Here is a 20374-nt window from a genome sequence, read left to right as displayed (position 1 = left end):
ATTATATCCTGCTTACGTATTTTACTGTTCTTGTATGAAGCACAAACACTGTACATTGTCTATTAATATGGTTGAACACCTGAAAAACTAGACAAAGTATGAAGCCTAAAGTGAATTATACAACACTGTTTCTTCGTGAATTATACAACACTGTTTCTTCAACTGTTTATGACATAAAGAAACAGGGAAAATTTCATAATTTCTTTGCTAAGTAATTCCAAGAAATGTGTGGGTGAAAGGAAAACAATGGACAAAAAAAGTTTTGAACTAGATAATGTTCTATTGTATTCCTGTTAGCTGTAAGGTATGTGGAAAATGTTCAAGTGTAGGCTACAAAATAGGGTCTTAGTACAAAACCAACTGTTTCTCATCAAAAAGTAAGGCAGTAAGGCCCCGAAAAGCATCTGTTAAGCCAAAGTGTTACTATCACCACCAGATAATAAATTCCAGATAAATAAATCATAACCACATACGACTGATGCAGTCTTATGATCCTTCCCTTTAAAATGCGAAAACATTTAACGATACATTTTAATATTCCAACTAATTTGCATTAGTGGATAAAATGTCCTCCTTTCTGGTATTTTAATGATGAAAAATTATAATTTCATTTTAACATATTTTTCAAAATAAACCTGACTCGTGTCACAAGTTGGAATACAGTATTTATTACAATTACCCAAGACTGAATTTTAACCTCACGGTTAAACAAATCAACCATGTGGAGGGTAAAATGGCCTAATGCATAAACTTCAAATAAAATTGACATGAATGTCTTACCTGACTTCCCCCATTTTCTCCAACCAATGGTGAAGTTATATGACCTCCAACACCTGTTGAGAAAGATAAGAAAAATAATATATTTCTGAGAAAAATTTTTTCATACAAACCAATCATCACATAAATGTCTTATTTTTGTGGCCAGAAAATCCCTGGCCTATCAGATCAGATTCCACAGAAGGAAGGTAAGCATTCCATGATTAACATCCAAAAAAAAAAGAAAAAATTTTTTGTTACAAAAACAATCTGATTCATTACATCCCAGGCCATGGATCTCCATCAAATTCTTATGATAGAAGATGGTGCCAGGCTTGGACATTACCTCATTCTTGGCCAGGAAACTGAGAGAATCCTATCCTTTTATGTATGGCCTGCAGGTCACCAACACTCTTGGCAGTAGCCAAAGTGACAAGGAAAAGGGGTTTTCTAATTCAGTCCTTTACTGATGTGGAATGAAGGGGCTCAAAAGGAGAGCTAGACAGCCAGTACAAAACTACATCGAGATTCCAAGCGACGAGTCTCTTCCTCTGTTTGGATGTGTCGAAAGACTTGATAAGGTCACCATGATCCTGTCTGAAGATGGAACTCAGCATGTCCCTGTATCCTCTAATGGTAGGGGAAGACAAACCTCTAGATGGTCTAGAAGATCTCAGATATAGCAGAAAATCCACGATCTGAGTCACAGATGTCTGAGCAGACGAGATGTTGTGTCTTCTACACCACTTGTGGAAAACTGTCCACTTTGGCTTGGTAAACCTTGCAAGAAGACTGATGTCTATATCTTGCAACAGCCTCTGCAGCTGGTCTTGAAAAGCCTTTTGCTCTGAGGAGCTTCCTGAAAGTCTGAAATCTGTCAAGGCAAGTGTGGATAGTCTTTGGTGAAAAAGTCTGAAGTGAGGCTGTCTGAGAAGACCTAGTCTTTGTGGAAGGAGCCTCGGGAAGTCAAGTAAGTCTTACAAGGCCTGGGAACCACTCTTTCGGAGACCAGAACGGAGCTACCCGAGCCAGAGACACTTTGCGATGTGCCTGGAATTTGTTCAGCACTTCCCTGACCAAGCTGATGGACAGGTATGCATGAAGGTCTAAGTCTGATCAATTCTGAAGCAGGGCATCTGTTACCCATGCCAGAAGGTTCAGAGCCAGAGAACAGAACAGAAGGCGATGATCCCTGATGTGGCGAACAGTTCCAGGGTCGGTTTGCCCCACAACTTCCAAAGGTCAGTGCAGACCAGGGGATCCACAGTCTATTCTGTGGGAAGGGCCTGTTTGCAATAGCTCAGTTCCTCCGCAACACTTTCAACTTCCCTTGTGTGAATCGAGTGATGATCTTGGTTCGATTCCGCTCTGCCCAAAGGTGGTGGTCCTTTGTAGACTCACAGAGGGAGAAGGAGCGAGTCCCGTCCTGTTTGTTGATGTAGGACACAGCAGTGTTTTGTTCAAGGGGACCATCACTGTTTTGTTGAAAGTTATGGTTGAGAAGGATTGTAGGCCTAAATAGATTGCCTTCAATTCCCTGACATTGATATGAAGGTTCTTCCGTTTCAGGGACCTCAAACCAAAAACTTCCATGCTCCCAAGAAGGGCTCCCCAACCTAGATTCGATGTGTCTGAGTAAAAGCCTAGGTCAGGGCTCAGAGGAAGGAGAGACTTTCCTTCTGAAACTTCCTTTGAACGGCCAACATTGCAGGTCCACCTAGATCTCTGGAGTTATGGGAAACAAAAAGAGTCTGGATGAGTTCTCTGGTCCCAGCTGGCTTTCAGGAAGAACTGCAGAACCTTCATATGGAATTTGATTAACTTGATGAACTGCTCGATAGAAGCGCAGTTCCTAAAAGGCTCATTCATTTGTTGGCCGAACAAGATAGGATAGAGGAAGTGACGTACTATCTGAAGCCAGGATTAGACTCTTGGGGGATCATTTAGCAAGAAAATTCTGTGTTGATTTCTTCTGGAGGTCCAAAGAAACACCATAACTCTTTTCTTGAGCCACCTCAAAGAAAAGAGCAGCAAGTTCCAGGCTGCCATCTCTGATGGTTTTGTCCATGCAGGCTAGGATGCCAAGCTGGTCTGAAGGACAGTCTCCTGCCAAGTCAGAACAGTCCTCAATCTTCTTAGTGTGGGCCCCAATAGTCCACTCTAAGAAACTGAAGACCTCAAACACCTTAAAAATGTTCCTGACCAGGTGATTGAGTTCCATCGACAAGAATATTACCTTTGCTGATGAGAAGGCTGATTGACGTGACAAATCAGCGAGACTGGAGAAGTCTCCTGGGAAGGAGGTAGTGACTCCCAAAGAAGGAGCTTCTCTGTTGGCTAGGACAGGTACCTTCTACGGGAAAGCCGAGAGGGAAGAAAACAGAAAATGGCCTTGCCTTGTTCTCTCTTCTCAGAGAGCCAAACGCCAACTTCATTCAAGTTAGTGAAATGCATATCAATGGCATTTGCCATGATTAGTTTACTGCTTCACTCAGCATTTCAAGGAGGAAGGGAAGACTCATTTTGCTGGACGCAAGCAGAAGACAGGAAGGCCTAAGAAAACAACTGAGAGGACTCTGAACCCCATAAGGTTCCTGGTCCTTTCAGCTGTCTTCTTTGGCCTTCCTGTCTTCAGCTTAGTGGCAAGAAAATGAGTCTCCCCTTCCTCATTGAAATGCTGCATGAAGCAGTCAAATAACCACAGCAAACACCAATGATATACACTAGTTCACCAACTTTTGTACCAGCTTTGTGCCCATTTAACACTGCTGATAATAAAAAAGTGAAAAACACACCAACACACCACCAAAAATTATGAAAACATGACACACGGCAGCATTACAATTACACACTTGCAAGAACTTGTCACCTACACTGACCATGGCGTACTGAAGAGCCATGATGCATGTTACTGGGTGAGTAAGAGTTGGCAGATACCATTACAATAATGCTTTAAGTTTTAACTGCTGCAATAATAAATTTCTACCTCATAGACTGTATACATATACTACTGCACTTAGCAATGTGCCAAGAAATCAATATTGAATTTCATTATAGAGATGGCCTCTGTGAAATGCAACAGGCCTCTATGAAATGCAACAATGTTATTAACAATTTTAGGGTAATAAATGAGCATTTTTGTCATCATAAAAACAAGAATGTATATGTACTTGGTCAAAGTTCAAGAGTACAGTATATTCAGTATATAGTAAGGAAAGTTATTATTTCACAACATATATCCAGTCCCCTGCACCTTTTTTTTTTGTTTGCAAAAAAGCGGATATGCATAACAGGTTGCTGGCCTTAGATTACCAGTGTGTGTGATAAAAATGATATTGTTATGATACAATAAAGTTTGTTCATACTTACCTGGCAGATATATATATAGCTGTATTCTCCGAAGTCCGACAGAATTTCAAAACTCCCGGCACACGCAGTGGTCGGCCAGGTGGTAGTACCCATTCCCGCCGCTGGGAGGCGGGCGTAAGGAACCATTCCCATTTTCTGTCAGATTTTTCTAGTGCCACTGTCTCCTGAGGGGAGGTGGGTGGGCACTTTGATTATATATATCTGCCAGGTAAGTATGAACAAACTTTATTGTATCATAACAATATCATTTTGTTCATGAATCTTACCTGCCAGATATATATATAGCTGAATCCCACCTTTGGAGGAAGGGGGAGACAGATTCGATTTTGGGAAACAATTTCATATATATGATTGATATTTTGGTTCCTTAACTGTTAGCATAGCTGACTTCGTGAGTACCGTCACCCAAGTCTGCATCTGCTTTACTAGAGACTCCAGCTAGGTAGTGACCTGTGAAGCTGTTGAGTTCTAGAGGATCTGTCAACGGGGGCGTGACCACAATGCAACTAGATCCTATATTATAGACCTCCAATTTCGGTACTGCATTCCTAGAGGTGCCAGCAAGGACGTGACCTGTGTAGCTGGTGCGCTCTAATGAACTGTCACGGGGAGCGTGACCACAATGTGACAGATCATATAGGTGTTGTTTAGACACCGAATGCTGTTAATGCTTCACTGGAGGTGCCAGCAAGGACGTGACCTATGTAGCTGGTGCGCTCCAGATGATTTGTCAATGGGGGCGTGACCACACTGTGACAAAAACATTTTACCCTACTATGAGGGCGAAGCAAAAAACATTACCACCTGACCTAGCCTATCTGGTTAAACTTCGTAAAACCAAGGCTAATGGAGGGAAGGCCGCCTAAGGCGGCCTACCCAAGACCACAAAAAACTAAACACCTACATAAACATAATAAAAATAAAAAATAAAAAGAAATAAAATTAAAAAGTCCAAACTAACATATTATTTTCTAAAAGATAGGAAGAGTGCTACTCTCTGTCCCCAATATATTGTCTGCTGCGACATATGGGCCCAAAGAGTAGCAGTTCTCGTATGTAATCCTCACCTCCCGAAGGTAGTGAGAGGCAAACACTGAATTACTACGCCAAAATGTGGCATTCAAGATGTCATTGAGTGCCATGTTCTTTTGGAAGGCTACCGACGTAGAAATAGCCCTCAGTCCATGCGCATTCACCTTCAACACTTTCATATCACTGTCTTGACAGGATGAATGCACTTCCTTGATGGTGCCCCTCAAGAAAAAAGCCAAAGCATTCTTTGACACTGGTAACCTTGGCTTCCTGACCAACACCACAAGTTATCAGAAGGACCTCTTATAAACCTTGGTTCCTATCTTTTCAGACGGAGGGTTGACTTCCTAGCTATTGCTTAGGAGTCTGCTTCGTCTCAAGAGCCTCAGCGAGGATGTGACCTATGGGTAAGAGTTCTTGTGGGTTTGCCGATGGGGTCTTATCCACTTACTCGGCAAAGCCTAACTGGCATTTGTCAATGGGTGCTAATCCACTCATATGACCATATACCTATGCCTATTAGCATAATTAAGGAGCACAACACCGATCCCGATCACCTGATCCTAACACGAGGGTTAGCGCTTAATTTTAAAAAGAGTTAAACTAAAAATTAACTCACTAGTTAAGGATCAGTGTCGGCTCCCTATCCCAGCAACGTATCCGCAGACACGAACAACCAAGAGAAAAGGATCTCTTGTAGGTTGAATTGACATCCTTCGTGTAACGGGAGGTCAACACAGAATTGCATCTCCGTAAGTGACAGCTCATATGTCCTTTATGACATATTGTTATGGAACCAAGAAGAATTCATAAAAGCTCGCACTTCATGCATAGGTTCAAACGGACTGGACATGAGGAACTTCAGAACTACATCCAAGTTTCGAAAGATCTCAAGAGATCGTGAAGGTCTCTGTTGTCCGCCAAGTCCAGGCCTCTGTGCCTAAAGACAACTAAAAGCACACTCTTATAACCCTTGATTGTAGAGACTGCAAGTTTTAGATCCCTTCTCAGAAAAGGAAGTCAGCAATCTGGCTCACAGGTCGTGGTGGAGGAAAATGCCGTTCTTCTTGCACCAACTCCTGAAGACTATCCACTTCGATTGTACACTGCGTTGGAAAACGCTCTTCTTGCACTGGCGATAGCTTTCGCCATTGACGTATAGAAGCCTCTCGCTCTGGCCAACTTTTGGATAGTCTGAATGCAGTCAGACTCAGAGCGAAGAGGCTTCTGTGGTACCTCTCGAAGTGGGGCTGTCTGAGTAGATCTGTCCTTACTGGAAAGCGTCCTCGGGAAGTCTACTGCAAAGGCCATGACCTCTGTGAACCACTCTCTCGCAGGCCAGAACGGGAGCGAACAAAGTCATTCTCGTCCCTTCCGACACCGCAAACTTTCTCATGACTTCCCCTAAGATCTTGAACGGGGAAAGGCGTACAGGTCCATCCCCGTCCAGTCCCAGAGAAGTGTGTCTATCGTCACTGCAGCTGGGTCGAGTACTGGGGAGCAGTACAGTGGAAGCCTCTTCGTTCTGGACGTCGCAAAGATATCCACGAGCGGACGTCCCCATAACCCCCACAGCTCTTGGCATACCTCCAAAGCAGAGTCTACTCGGTTGGCAGAAGTTGACCTCGTCTGCTGAGGAGATCTGCCCAGACATTCTCTACTCATGCTACAAACTTCGTAAGGATCATGACGTCCAGTGCCTTGCCCACAGCAAGATCTCCTTTGCCAGAGCAAAAAGGGACTGAGACTGTGTTCCTCCCTACTTCTTCAAGTACGCCAGAGCTGTGGTGTTGTCTGAGTTGACTTGGACTATTCGACGAGAGACTTTTTCTTGGAAAAACTGGAGAGCTAAAAAGATGGCTGCCATTTCCTTTAGGTTTATGTGCCAGGACACCTGTTCCCCTCTCCAGGTGCCTGCCACTTCTTTCCCCCTAATGATGCTTCCCATCCCGTGGTGGACGCGTCGGAGAACAACACTAGGTCGGGGCTCTGAAGCTTGAGAGACACGCCCTCCGACAGCTACACTGGATCTAGCCAACATTTCAAGTGATGCTTTACCTCTCCTGAAATTTCCAAGATCATGTGTAGATTCTTGGTTTTTTTCCAATTGTACTTGAGAAAAAAATGTAACGGTCTGAGGTGCAGTCTCCCCAAGGAAACAAACTTCTCCAGCGAGGAAATGGTCCCCAGTTAGACTCATCCATTCCCTCACCGAGCACGAATCTTTCCTTTGTCTAAGCCTTGCTGCTGACGTCCCTGGGACGGAAAAGCTCGAAAAGCCACTGAATCCATCTGAATCCCCAGATACACGATGGATTGGGTTGGGATTCATAGATGACTTTTCGAAAATTCACCAGTAGTTCCAGGGACTTCACCAACGATTAAGTTGTTTGAAAATCCTTCAGACACCGCGTTTGAGTGGAGGCATGAATGAGCCAGTCGTCCTTCGAAGATAACAATTGCGAAGGAGGAGACTGAGGGGCCGCAGGCTGAAACTATTCTTCAAAAGAGGCTCAAAGCCATCGAACCAAGACCTCTTCTTCTTCTCAAACTGACACACGTTCGGGAAGATGGTAACGTGCTCTCTAGACAACCTCTGGAGAGCTGCATGAAAACTAGAGAGCAAGGCAACTGGCGAAAGAGCGGAACGAGGAGAAGGAAAAGGGACTGCCTGTACTCTTGATTGGCAGCCTATCATCCTTCCTCTCACGATGTGGCTTGCCTTTCTCACTGCAATCAACAAAACAAGTTGTTGTTGCAAAGACACAATCATCCTTTTCGATGGAGAACATTCCTTCTCAGGCAAAAGGCTGATCCTTTGAGAAGACGATGGGCGAGGGGAAGCCCTCCCCTCCTTCTCACATGGACCGCCAAGGATATCTTAGGAGCGACCGAAGCGCTCAAAAGCATACTCATCGGAAGACGTCCTCTCCGGTGAAGATCGCAACACAGTAGAAAAGAGAGAGGACGTGAAGCGTCCCCTCCCTGAGACCCTACATCATACATCTCAGCTCTCTTTTACTGCAGAAAGTCTTCCAATTGCCCAGGAGACGACTGCAAAGCAGAAGGAGCTAACGGACGAGAAGCGTCCCCCACCCCCCTCCGAGGAACCAAAAAAGACGACCGGCCGCCTGTGCGACCTATATCGTCTTCGTTCTCCTCAGAGGGAGCGAGACCCTCCGAGAGTTCCAACTCCTGCGCGGGGAGGACGTCTCTGAAGACTAAAGTAATCTTTCAAGATTCAAATTCTATGAGATTATGAGCCATGACATCACCTATAGAACGAATCTTGACTATGAGAGATGTTCAGAATCATTTCTAGATCATCTATGCTATTCCAGTTTTCCTGCAGGAAAAACTGGAGAGGTGTGAATTTCAGTCTATTCAGGGAAAACAAACTTCTCCAGCGAGGAAATGGTCCCCTGCAATTCATTCATTCCCTCACCGAGCATGTTTCCTTCCCTAATAAGGCTGCGTTTCACTTAAACAGGAGTAATTTGAAGACACTGTAGAAGATTGTTCATTTGTTTTTCTTCCTAAAAGTCTCCCCCTCCTTCCTGAGATCCATTACTATTCTCTGATTCTCGGCGAATGTCTGAAGAAGCATTACGTTGTGCGTCCATCCAAGCGTCCTGCCGAGCGTCGCGCTCGGCGCTGTCGTATTTGGCAGCAGAAGGAGTCCCCTTCATAATCGAGCAAGGGACGTCTCGGCGAACTAATTGACTGCATCTCTTGCACATCATTCTTGTTTCGAGGGAAATCATGTGTGTTATGCCGCCGTAGACTCGGACAGAATTCTGTTACCATGCGGTAAACAGAACCGAAAAAAGGTCTAATACATATTATATATACATACATTTCTACCATTATATAACCCATACATATATATATATATATATATATATATCTATATATATATATATATATACTAATATATATATATATATATATAGTATACATATACACATACATATATATATACACATACTACATACACAAATATATATAATTTTTTTTTTTTTTTTTTTTTTTATGAAAAAATTCTCGCAAAGTGAAGATGTTCAGCCATGTATGCTAGAATTCCCTTCAACCCGAGGCTAAGGCCGTGATTGTAGGGTAGAAATACGGTTAGTCCGTCAATCCCGCAGGAGAGAGAGAGACGTAACCTACTGCGCATAAGCAGACAATCAGATGGAACTGAGCACTGGCATTACGCATTAGTGACCAGCAAGACTCTGTGAGAAACGTTCGTCGTTCTCGCACTGCTCTGCCTGAGTTGCCACCTACACCATTCTACGAATGAATAGGTTTACTATCATTATAGAGCAGAAACCAAAATCCATCAAACTAGTATATTTAAGCGAAACTGAATTTGCTAAATATAAAAGGCTAACTTGGTATTGTCATAACAATACCTTAAATGTTTAAAAATAGGGAAACCGCAACCCCTGAATAGTTGCAGGGAGAACCGATTAAATGTAATAAGAATAATCGTACTCTCGGTTGTCCTCCGTAGGAGTAACTATGGTATGAGTATATAACTTGAACATACAACAGTTTGATAGTAATATGACGTAAGGGCAAAAAAATAATATTACTATGATACAACATCGCTTGTTCACCTTTACCGGCAGATATATATACATATATCTGACTGGTAAGTTTTATGAACAAACGTAGAGTATTTTAGACACTTGGACAGCTACCTCCCTACTACATTCTGCCTCACCGAGGTAGGGAGAGCCATCAAGCGGTAGTGTTTTGTCAATGAGAAATTATACGCTTACGCGATAGAATGAACACTCATGGCATTATCACTATTCTTCACTACACTACTATAACTTTCCAATGCAAACATGATTCCAGGCTACGCAGAGATTTAAGAATCACAGATAGGGTATTACCCTCCAAAGACACTATTGTAGGGCCCGAAGGCATCACAGGTCTTTGGAGGGATAAATTCTACTGGACTGGGTAACTTGTGTTACACGCCTGGAGGAAGACCTCCTTACACTATCACGTTCTAGTTTACGTACCTATGATTCATAAGCCTTCCACGCAGAATCAGACATATTTTCACACTCGTTGCAGCGCTCATCAAACATACAAACATGTTTCCTACAATTCGCACACACTGTATGAGGGTCTACCGAAGTTTTCGGTAGCCTAACCTTGCATTCTTCCACACAACATACTCTGGCCTAGTCGAACTAGATCCAGACATCGTAAGTTTAAGGAAAAATCAAGCCAAAATAAAAACAATCCACAATTAGCGTATGCCTAACCACCGATCCTAATCAAATAACCAAAAATCAATCGGGATACTCAAGTGACCAAAAGAGTTCCAAAATCCAATGACGGAGGTGCAGAAAACACTTGTTGTCTGCACCGGCGACAGAAAATATCTGACAGAAAATGGGAATGGTTCCTTACGCCCGCCTCCCAGCGGCGGGAATGGGTACTACCACCTGGCCGACCACTGCGTGTGCCGGGAGTTTTGAAATTCTGTCGGACTTCGGAGAATACAGCTATATATATATCTGGCAGGTAAGATTCATGAACAAAATACAAATGTAGGCTAAACATATTTCTCAATAATACAAAATAGCAATTTGTCCAAAATTGCATTTTTCCTAACTATACAAACCTGAGGTCCTTTTACAATAGGAAGGTAACTAGCGGCAGCTGGATGGTCGTAAGCTTTCGAACAAGGGAGTTCGGTAGTCAAACTTCCTTGTCCAGACATGTGCGCGAGCCCGCCGCTCGCGACTGGGAGGTTTGAAGAATCACTTTTGCTTTAGGCCCCAAGCAAAAACTGCAGCGTGAAGGGTGGTGTGAACTGAGGGGGGTGGGGCTATGTGTAAAATAAAGGTACCTCAGGTTTGTATAGTTAGGAAAAATTATATTGTTATGATTACAATGAAAGTTTGTTCATACTTACCTGGCAGATATATATACGTAATAGCTGTATTCTTTACATCCGAAGTCCTGACAGAATCAAGAATTTCAAAACTTAGCTGACACAACGTATAGGGAGGTCAGGTGGTAGTTACCCCATTCCCGGCCGCTGGGAGGCGGGTTGTGGTAAAATCAGGAACCATTCCCATTTTGTCTATTCAGATTTTCTCTTCCCACTGTCTCCTGAGGGGTGTAGGTGGGGGGGTGTGCACTTTGATTATATATATCTGCCAGGTAAGTATGAACAAACTTCATTGTATCATAACAAGATATCATTTTGTTCATGAAGCTTACCTGTCAGATATATATATTATAGCGGAAATCCCACCTTTGGGGGTGGGGTGGGGAAGAGAGCCAGAATAGGATTTTAGTAAAACATTATTAACATTGCAGAACTATTGACATTCTTGGTTCTTTAACCTGTTAGCATAGCTGCTACTTCGTGATTACTGTCACCCTAAGGTTCTGCTTCTGCATTTACTAGTCTCCAGCAAGGTAGTGGACCCTATGTACCTGGTGAGTTCTAGACTGATGATCTCGTCAACGGGGGGCGTGAACCCACAATTGCGACTCTAGTAACATTTGACTCATACTATGAGGGCAAACGAAGCAAAAACCAACCAGCCACCTGACCTAGCCTATCAAAAATTAAATCCCCATATATCTAGGCTAAAGGAAGGGAAGGTCCGCCTAGGCTTTGTCAAACTTCAACAACCATAAACAATATACAATAATTAAAAGCTCATCATAACCATTTTGTTTCTAAAGGGGCAAAGGATGCGTGCTACTTATCCTTGCCCCCAAAATAGTCTGCGGCGACGTATGGCCCTAGTTGAACTAGCAAGTTCTCGTGTGTTGGTCTTTCACCTCCCGCAGGTAGTGTGAACGCGAAGCACTAAGTTGCTACGGCAAAAAGGTGGCACTCCCCCCCCCCCCCAAAATGTCACCGAGTGCCATGTTCTTTTGGTTGGAAGGCTTACCGAGGTAGAGATAGCCACTCATTTCGCGTGAACGTTATCAACTTTTTAAACATCTTCATGTCACTGTCACTCGCCAAGCTGAATGCGCTTCCTTGATGTTGTGTCCCCTCAAGAAGAATGCCTGAGTATTCTTAAGGGAACTTGGCAAGGTCTGGTCTCTTGACCGAAAACCAAACCACAAGTTTCCAGAAGGGACCTCTACAATTCCTTTTTCGTTCCTCCGCAAGTTAAAGAATTTGGAGAGCCCTGACAGGGCACAGGACACTTCTCTGGCCTCCTGACCAATGATTTCGGAGCCATACCCTTAATTTCCCCAAAAGTTCCTTGGGGCCAAAGGGTTGGACGGATTCTCCGGTTTTTTTGAGCCAGAAACGTGCGGGCGGTCAAAGAACAAACAGCATTATTGCTCCTTAAAAGAAACCAACGTGCTTGCTCATAGCTTGAATTTCGCTAACTCTCTTTCGACCGGTCCGCCAGAGCAGTTAGGAAAACAGTCTTTCTAGTCACGTCTCTTAGTGACGCAGCGGGCTGAAGCGGTTTCGAAACAGCTGGACAATGAGGAACTTTAGAACCAACGTTCCAACGGTTTCCATGACTACAACTTAGGTGGCTGAAGGGCACCTTCGTGGCTCTCGAATGATCTTAAGGAGATCGTTGAAGGTCTTTTGTTTGTTTGCCAAGTCCAGGCCTCTGTGTCGAAAGACTACAGACAGCACCCACTTTCTGTAGGGCCCCCTTTGATGACGTCGGGACTGCCAGGCTTCAAGGTCCTTCCTCAGGTAAATGGAGGGAAGTCAGCGATTGGTTTTCCACAGAGGTTGTGGTGGAGGAAATGCCCTTCTTGCAACCAACTCTGGAAAAGCGGTGCCCACTTTCGATTTGGTACAGACTGCAAGAGAGGAAGCTCTCCGATTGCATTGGCAATAGCGCTTTTGCCACAGGTCTTAAAATGATGTTGTAATGATACAAGATTAAGGTTTGTTCAATACTTACCTGGCAGATATATATAATGATCTGTATTTTTCCGAATCCGACAGGAAATTTAAACACTTACGGACACACGCATGGTAGGGTAGTCGGTGGTTTTAGTAACCCATTCCCACGCCGCTGGGAGGCGGGTATCATGGAATCATTCCCATTTTCTATTCATTTTTAAAAAAAAAAAAGGTTTTTTATTTCCACTTTGATCCTCCGGAGGGGATGGTGGGTGGGTACATTGATTATATATCTCTGCCAGGTAAAGTAATGGAACAAAACTTAGTTGTATCAATTACAATATCATTTTTTGTTCATGAAAACCTTACCTGTCAGATAATATATTATAGCTGAATCCCACCTTTGGTGGTGGGAGTAAGACAGAATAGAAGATTTTAGGAAGAAACCATATTCTATGCATATAATTGATATCTTGATTCCTTACTGTTTGAGCATAGCTGACTTCGAGGTTCTACTGCCGCGTAAGTCTGCTTGTGCTACTAGAGGTTGCCAGCGAGGTAGAGGGTTAGAGACCCTATATAGCTTGGTGGGACACCCAGTCCAATGATCTGTCAACAGGGGCGAGACCAAACGACGTGACTATACCATAGACCAATTACAAATGAAGGGCAACGAAGTAAAAACCTAAACCACCCTGGCGTAGCTTACCAAAAGTATCCCACATTAGACTAAGCTAATGGAAGGGAGATCCGCCGCATGTGGGCGGTCAACCCCAAAACCAATAAGAACACAAGTTAAAAACCTCCCCTAAACCATTGTAAAGGGAATGTTAGGATGAGCGCTACCTCCTGCCCCCTGACCCCCAAAACAGTGGTCCTGCAGCGACGTCTGGTCCTAGCGGAGTAACAATTTTTCGTATGTTCGCTTTTCACCTCCCCGCAGGTTAGTGTGAATCGAACACCGAAATTGCTTCGCCAATAAGTGGCGCCTCAAAATGTCGTTTTGCTTGCCATAGTTCTTGTGAAAAGCCAACCGAAGTAGCAACTAGCCCTCAACTCGGGGTGGGCTTTCAACTTTCCCAGAAGCTCCATGGTCTCTTTCACCACACTTTTCATGGGCTTCCGTTGAACCGTACTTCTTAAGAAGAACGCCAGTGCATTCTTCGACATCGGAAGATCTGGTTTTTTTTCAAGAGAGGCACCACAAGTTCCTCCGAAGAAACCTTTCTGCATGCTCTAGTTGCTCTGCAAAATAAAACTTGAGAGCCCTTGACAGGGCACAGGTCTCTCTAGCTTCAGGTCCCAACTAGTCTTCCGAACAACCCCTTGATCTCGAACGTTCTCGGCCAAGGGTTGGAAGGGTTTGTTCTCGTTCTTTGCCAAGAAACGTAGGATCTTAAGGAACAAACTGCAACTATGATCCTTGAACCCAATATGCCTTGCTTTATGACTTGAATTTCGCTAACCCCTTCGTTCCGCCGTCGCCTAGAGCGGTTAGGAAAAATAGTCTTTCTTTAGTAAGATTCCTAAGCGAGGCTAAATGGAGCGGTTCAAATTGAACTCGACATGAGGAACTTGCAGTTACCACGTCTAAGTTTGACCCCCGATGGTACCTCTAGGGTTGGAGAAATTTACTTTCACAGTTCTCAAATGGATCTCAATGAATACATTTGAATGTCTTTATCGTTCGCTAAGTCCGAGTCCTCTATGTCCTGAAGTAACCACATAAAGCACGCCTTCTTGTCAGCCTTTCAATCGTGGAACGGGAAGGCTAGTTTTCTCTTCTTTCCTAAGATGAAGAAGGAAATCTGCTATCTTGGCTCACAGAGGTTTGAGGTGGATGGAAATGCCCTTCCTTTTGCAACCAAACTTTCTAAAGGACAGCCCACCTTTGAATTGGGTAAACTGCGACTGAGGGAGGGCCTACCTTTTGCGTTGGTTGGCAATCGCCGTTGCCACAGGTCTTGGAAAAAACCCCTCCTCGTCGCTCTGGTCCAACTTTCTTGATAGTCTGAACGCAGTCAGACTCAGAGCGGGGAGGTTTTTGGGGGTGGTACCTCTCGCAAGGGGGGTGGGGCTGTTCTGAGTTAGATCTTCCTTAGGGGCCAGAGTCCTCGGAAAGTTCCTATTAGGAAGGACATCAACCCTCCGTTGAACCAGTTCGGCCGCTGAGGCGATGAGGGTCCATTCTCGCATCCTTCTGATTGCATCGGAACTTCCTCATTACTTCCCCCGAGTATTTTGAAATGGTGGGTAAAAAGCAAAGTAGTAAACGTCTAGTCCCTCCTACCCAATTCCAAACAGTATGGGCTGTTCTACTGCCAACTGCTCCCGGGTGTACCAGAACTGGGGAGCCAATCACAGCGGAAGTCTTTCTTCGTTGCGGGAAGTTGCGAAAAGAAAACGTCCACATGGAGGAAGGACGTCCCCACAGCCTTCTAATAGCGCCTGGCCATACTTTCCTGATGAAGGGTCCCATTCCTGCCCTCGGTCGGCAGAAGCTGTCCCTTGCCGGACTGGAGAAGGTCCGGCCTCGCCACGTTTTCCTTTCCGACGCCCTGACAAAACCAAACCTTGTCAGAATCGTTGACGTTTTGTTGCGCCTTCGCCCCCCCAACATCATGGATATTCCTCGCGATGACGGAAAAGAAGAATGAGAGTGAGTTCCCCCCTGTTTCCTGAGGTGTATTGCCAAGGCTGTGGTGGTTGTTGTCCGGAGTTTATCTGAACCACTTTTGCTGGAGACTTTCCTCCTCGAATAACCTCAGATGCGAGGTAAAACCGTCTGAGGGAGTTTCTTTTTAGGATTGATGTGCCAAGGACCCCACCTGTTCCCCTCATCCCAGGTTGCCTGGACACTTCTCTCCCTCCCAGGTTTGTTGCTCCCCAACCCAACCGGTGGAGGACGCGTCGGAGAACAACACTAGGTCGGGGTTTCCGAAGCTTGGAATCGAAAGAACCTTCCGCCAAGCTTCTTTGGTATCCCCAACCACCAGTTTGAGGTGCTTTTTCACTTCTTCCGTCAAAAAGCAAGACCTCTTCTAGATCCATTTTTTGTTTGCGGTGACCAATTGCTTTGTAGAGGAAGAAACTGAAGTGGTCGGGAGGTGCAACCTTCCCAGAGAAACAAAACTTGCTCCAAGTGAGGAAAATGGTCCCCAGCAGACTCATCCGTTCCCTCACCGAGCATGTTTTCCTTCCCCAGAAAGGCCTGACACTTTGTCCAGGCATTGGAAGTTGTCGCCCCTGGGACGGAAAAGCGCCCGAAAAGGCCACTGAGTCCATCTGAATCCCCACCAGATAGGACTAAGGATTGAGTGAAGGAGGTCAGATGCGAACTTCTCGAGATTGACCAGTAAGTCCCAGGGGACTTCGCTAACGACAGTGGGGGGAGTCGTGTGCGAGGTCCTTCAGATCACCTTTGTCTGGCGGATGAGGCTCGAATAAGCCAGTCGTTCGGTAGGTGAAGAGATCCTTAAATCCGCAAAAGATTGGATCCCACCTCGCAACGTTACTTGCATAAGGAACGGTGAACACCATCGGCGCCGTGTGCTGAAGACCGAAGCAGAGTGCCCTGAATTGGTGAAAACTCTCCCCTTTCAGGACCAAACCCGCAGGTATTTTCCTTGAACGGGGATGGATTGGGGACGTGAAAGTATGCGTCCTTGAAGGTTCTAACCGAGACCATCCAATCCCCCGGTTCTAAAAGCTGCAAGCAACGGATTGGGAGGTGTCTCCATCTTGAAACTTCTGCTTGGTTAACAAGCGAATTCAGAAGAGAGAAAACAAAGATTAAGGTTAAAAAGAAGAAAATTGGTTGGGAAATCAGATAAAAAGAAGGGAAACTTGCTTGACATCCGCATTAACGGGGTGGCGCCACCCCCACCCCCCTGACTGGCTTCGGCACCTATGGAACAGACGGTTGTTAGAACCCCCCGGTAGAACCTCGGAAAAAAAAAAAAAGTCGAAGACTTGTTCCACTGCCCTGCTTTCGTCGATCATTTGATCTAATAGATCGTGAAGCACTGTCTTTTTTTGGTTTTCCCTCCAGGATTAACGACGGAGACAAATCCTTTGGTTGTCGGAAGACATCGGGGGGTGGTAACGACAGGAAAGGAATTCTCGTAACCCCTTCTTGACGATGTCCAGAGGACCAAGCGTCGGCACCTCTCTCATTCCAAAGCTTTCCGCGAAATGTAGAAGTCTGGCTCCTACCGGTGTCTGAAGGACTTTATCCCTCTCACATTCTTGGCTCTTGGTAAGGAGCGGGAGAGTCTTGCCTCTGAAAGAGCCTCTTCCTCGAGGGGCTGGCTTCGAGGAAGAAGCTGGGTCGAAAAGGGTATTCGACTTCTTCAATAGCAAGAGGACCCAGAAGCCGAAAAGAAGTAGCAGGCTTCCTAGGAAGACTGAGCCAGGAGGTCCTTTGAGCTTGCCTTTCCTCCATTGGCGACTGGCTGCTATGTCCATTTACCATAGACCTGGGGGTGAAGGAGGATTTTCTGAGAAAGGCGGCGCGAAAAAAAGAATCGCTTTTTGCGCTGGTGAGACCGGACTTTTAGCAGTGTTTAAATTAATGCAAAAAATAACAAGTTGTCTTTTCTTAAGCAGGTCCCGTGCGTGAAATGGGCAGCCAATTCCTCCAGGAACCATCCCTGACGGCCCTTGTCCCATGCAAGACAATACCACTTAGGACCAGCTCCCCCAGAGTGATGGAATCAGAACTCCTTGGACCTGGCATCCATACCCCCAGGCGACCAGTCAATAGAAAATTAAAAGGACCTCTAGGTGTCCTGAGAAGAGGCCTTTAAGGTGAAAGTCTAAACTCGCTATGTTGTCCCACGAGACCCTTTCGAGGAAGACAAAAAAGATCTTCTGGGTGGCCCGTCCTAACAATGCCTACCCAAAGTCTCCTGAGCTGAGGCTGGAAGCGTTGAACTCCGAACGTTTTTTTCTTCCCCGTCCCGTCTATACCATCAATACCGTCTTTGCCACCCAACGTCTTGAAGGTGGGTAAAGACGAAAGCAAGTCTTGCCTGAAGCTTTCGCTCTTTTTTCCATCCAAATCATGGACCTTCCTAAAAGCTTGCTTTTCGTAGAAAGCGACTTCTTCATCCCTCGCCAAAGCCCGAGATCTTAGGCAGCCGTTTGGGAACAGACGAAAAACTGAGAGGGCGGAGTACGTGGAGGCTTCAGGTTGGAAGGTGTCTGCAAAGACTGGATTGGAAGTAAAACTAGGTCAAAACCTTGTAGCTAGTCCGTCGAAACTGGAGCCAAGTGCTGTTCTTCGTCCACTTCGACGAAAGCGTCACTAACTTCCTCTTCAGACACTGGAGAAGTCGGAGGAAGTAAAGAAGAGTCCTGAGCTTTCTCAAAAGAGAAAGAACGGCGAACAGGAAGAGTTCCCGCCTCCGCTTGTGCTTGCGGAAGTGGAAAACTGACGTCCGTATGCGCGCGTTTTGCGTCCGAAGCCAATCTACTGGCGCCGACAGAAGCGCGCTCAAACTCCACAGGTGTACACCTGGCGTCCACTTGTGCGCGCTGAGAGTCCACAGGTGCGCGCCGAGCGTCCACTGATGCTCGCCGAGCGTCCACTGATGCGCGCCGAGCGTCCACTGTGCGCGCCGAGCGTCCACTGGTGCGCGAGCCGTCCATGGTGCGTCGCCGAGCGTCCACTACACTCGCTGAGCGTCCACTGGCGCTCGCGAAACTTGCACGAGTCACGTTCGGCGTCCACTAAAGCGCGTTTGACTTTCGCCGAAGCGCGTTCTGCATCTAAGGAAAACACTGCTTCTTATCCACAAGTTTCGTATCAGCGGAAACAACCGCTTCCCACGAGCGCAGAAAGAATTTCTCGCCTCCTCTAGAAAGTTGCTGGGGAGCAGGACTAACTCTAGAGGAGACTCAAACGGAGAGAGAGACGAGCGAGGAGAGGGAGAGGGAGAACGCCTCGACCTCTTCACAGGAAGGTTGTCATCCTTACGGCGACGTGGAGCAGTCTTTCTCGAAGGAAAAACATCTCGAAGTTGCTGCTGAAGAGACTGAAGAATCTTGCTTGTAGGTGAAGCCTCCTTTTCTGGGGAGGGGCTGATCCTGTGAGCAGGAGAGCGGCGAGGGGACGCCTTCTTGCTACTCCCAGGAACCGCCGCTTCACGCACCTTAGAGCGACTGCGGCGCTCGAAAGAAAACATCTAGGGAAGACTCCGCCTCCGACGAATCCTTACGCTTCTTCTGCGGAGGAAAAAAAGCAGCAAACGCACTATCAGGCGACGAGCAAAGTTCCGGAGAACAACTTGGACGTGAAGCGTCCCGAACGCGAGCCGTCCTTTTCAGCGGACGTGATGCGGTATGAGAGCTCCACCCCTTGCGCGGGGAGGAAGCTTCAGAAGAAGAAAAGCACTCCTTGAGAAGACGTGCACGCGCACAGCTCCTTGGCAGTCTGGGTATGTTCGTCAGAAGCTGCCGAAGGCACGCCAGATCGGTGGGGGTTCCTCGTAACCCTCCTTCGACTTTCGACATGCTCTCTCCCCGTAATCTGGGAGTCAAGCAGAGGTCTAGGTCTAGAGCGAAATGAGGCCGATCTGACGGCACCCTCCACTACAACAAGGGGCACTTTCACTGCACTTTTCTTCACTTTTGCTCTCCAGAGCTAACACTTTTGATTCTAAGTTACGAATCGATTCAAGAATTAGCGATAACGTATTACCTTCTACCGACACTGTCTCAGGGGCCGGAGGCAACACTACAGGGGTAGGAGCATAATCTACAGAAGGAGGGTTAGCAGGAGAATAATTTAAATCTTGCCTACCTGAAACACTCCTGGAGGAAGACCTCCTTAACCTATCTCGTTCAAGTTTCTTAAGATAGGTTTCATACGCCTTCCATTCCGACTCTGTTAGTCTTTCACACTCCTTACAACGACTTTCAAACGTACATTCATTCCCCCTGCACACTTTACAAACAGAATGTGGGTCTACTGAAGCTTTCAGTAGCCTACCTCTACATTCAGCCATCGAACACAAAATCTAGCGCTAGTAGAACTAGACCCTGACATCTTGATCAAAGAAAATTCAATACCAAAATCAATTCAAACCAAAGTCAACGTGTGCCAAGCCACCGATCCAATTCAGATACCAAAGAAAAACCAAAAGGGATACTCAAGTAGCTAGTAAGTTTCCAAAATCTGGACGGAGGTGCTGCAAACAGGTGTTTCCAGCACCGGCGACAGAAAAATTATGAATAGAAAATGGGAATGATTCATGATACCGCCTCCAGCGGCGGGAATGGGTACTAACCACCTGACTCCCACTGCGTGTGTCGTAAGTGTTTAAATTTCTGTCGGATTCG

The 20374-nt window shown here is 45.8% G+C and overlaps 1 protein-coding gene across 1 annotated transcript in view; it reads right to left on the bottom strand.

The window, feature by feature from the left end:
• Positions 1–20374, bottom strand: part of LOC135221928 (mucin-2-like) — a 176394-nt gene that overhangs the window by 83931 nt on the left and 72089 nt on the right. The window contains exon 3 of the mRNA XM_064259952.1: positions 781–833. Within this exon, the coding sequence (XP_064116022.1) occupies positions 781–833 (53 nt within the window). The remainder of the gene's footprint in view (positions 1–780; positions 834–20374) is intronic.

The sequence above is a fragment of the Macrobrachium nipponense genome, chromosome 3 (assembly GCF_015104395.2).
Source record: "Macrobrachium nipponense isolate FS-2020 chromosome 3, ASM1510439v2, whole genome shotgun sequence".
Classification (NCBI taxonomy): domain Eukaryota; kingdom Metazoa; phylum Arthropoda; class Malacostraca; order Decapoda; family Palaemonidae; genus Macrobrachium; species Macrobrachium nipponense.
This window is presented reverse-complemented; position numbering and strand designations above follow the sequence as displayed.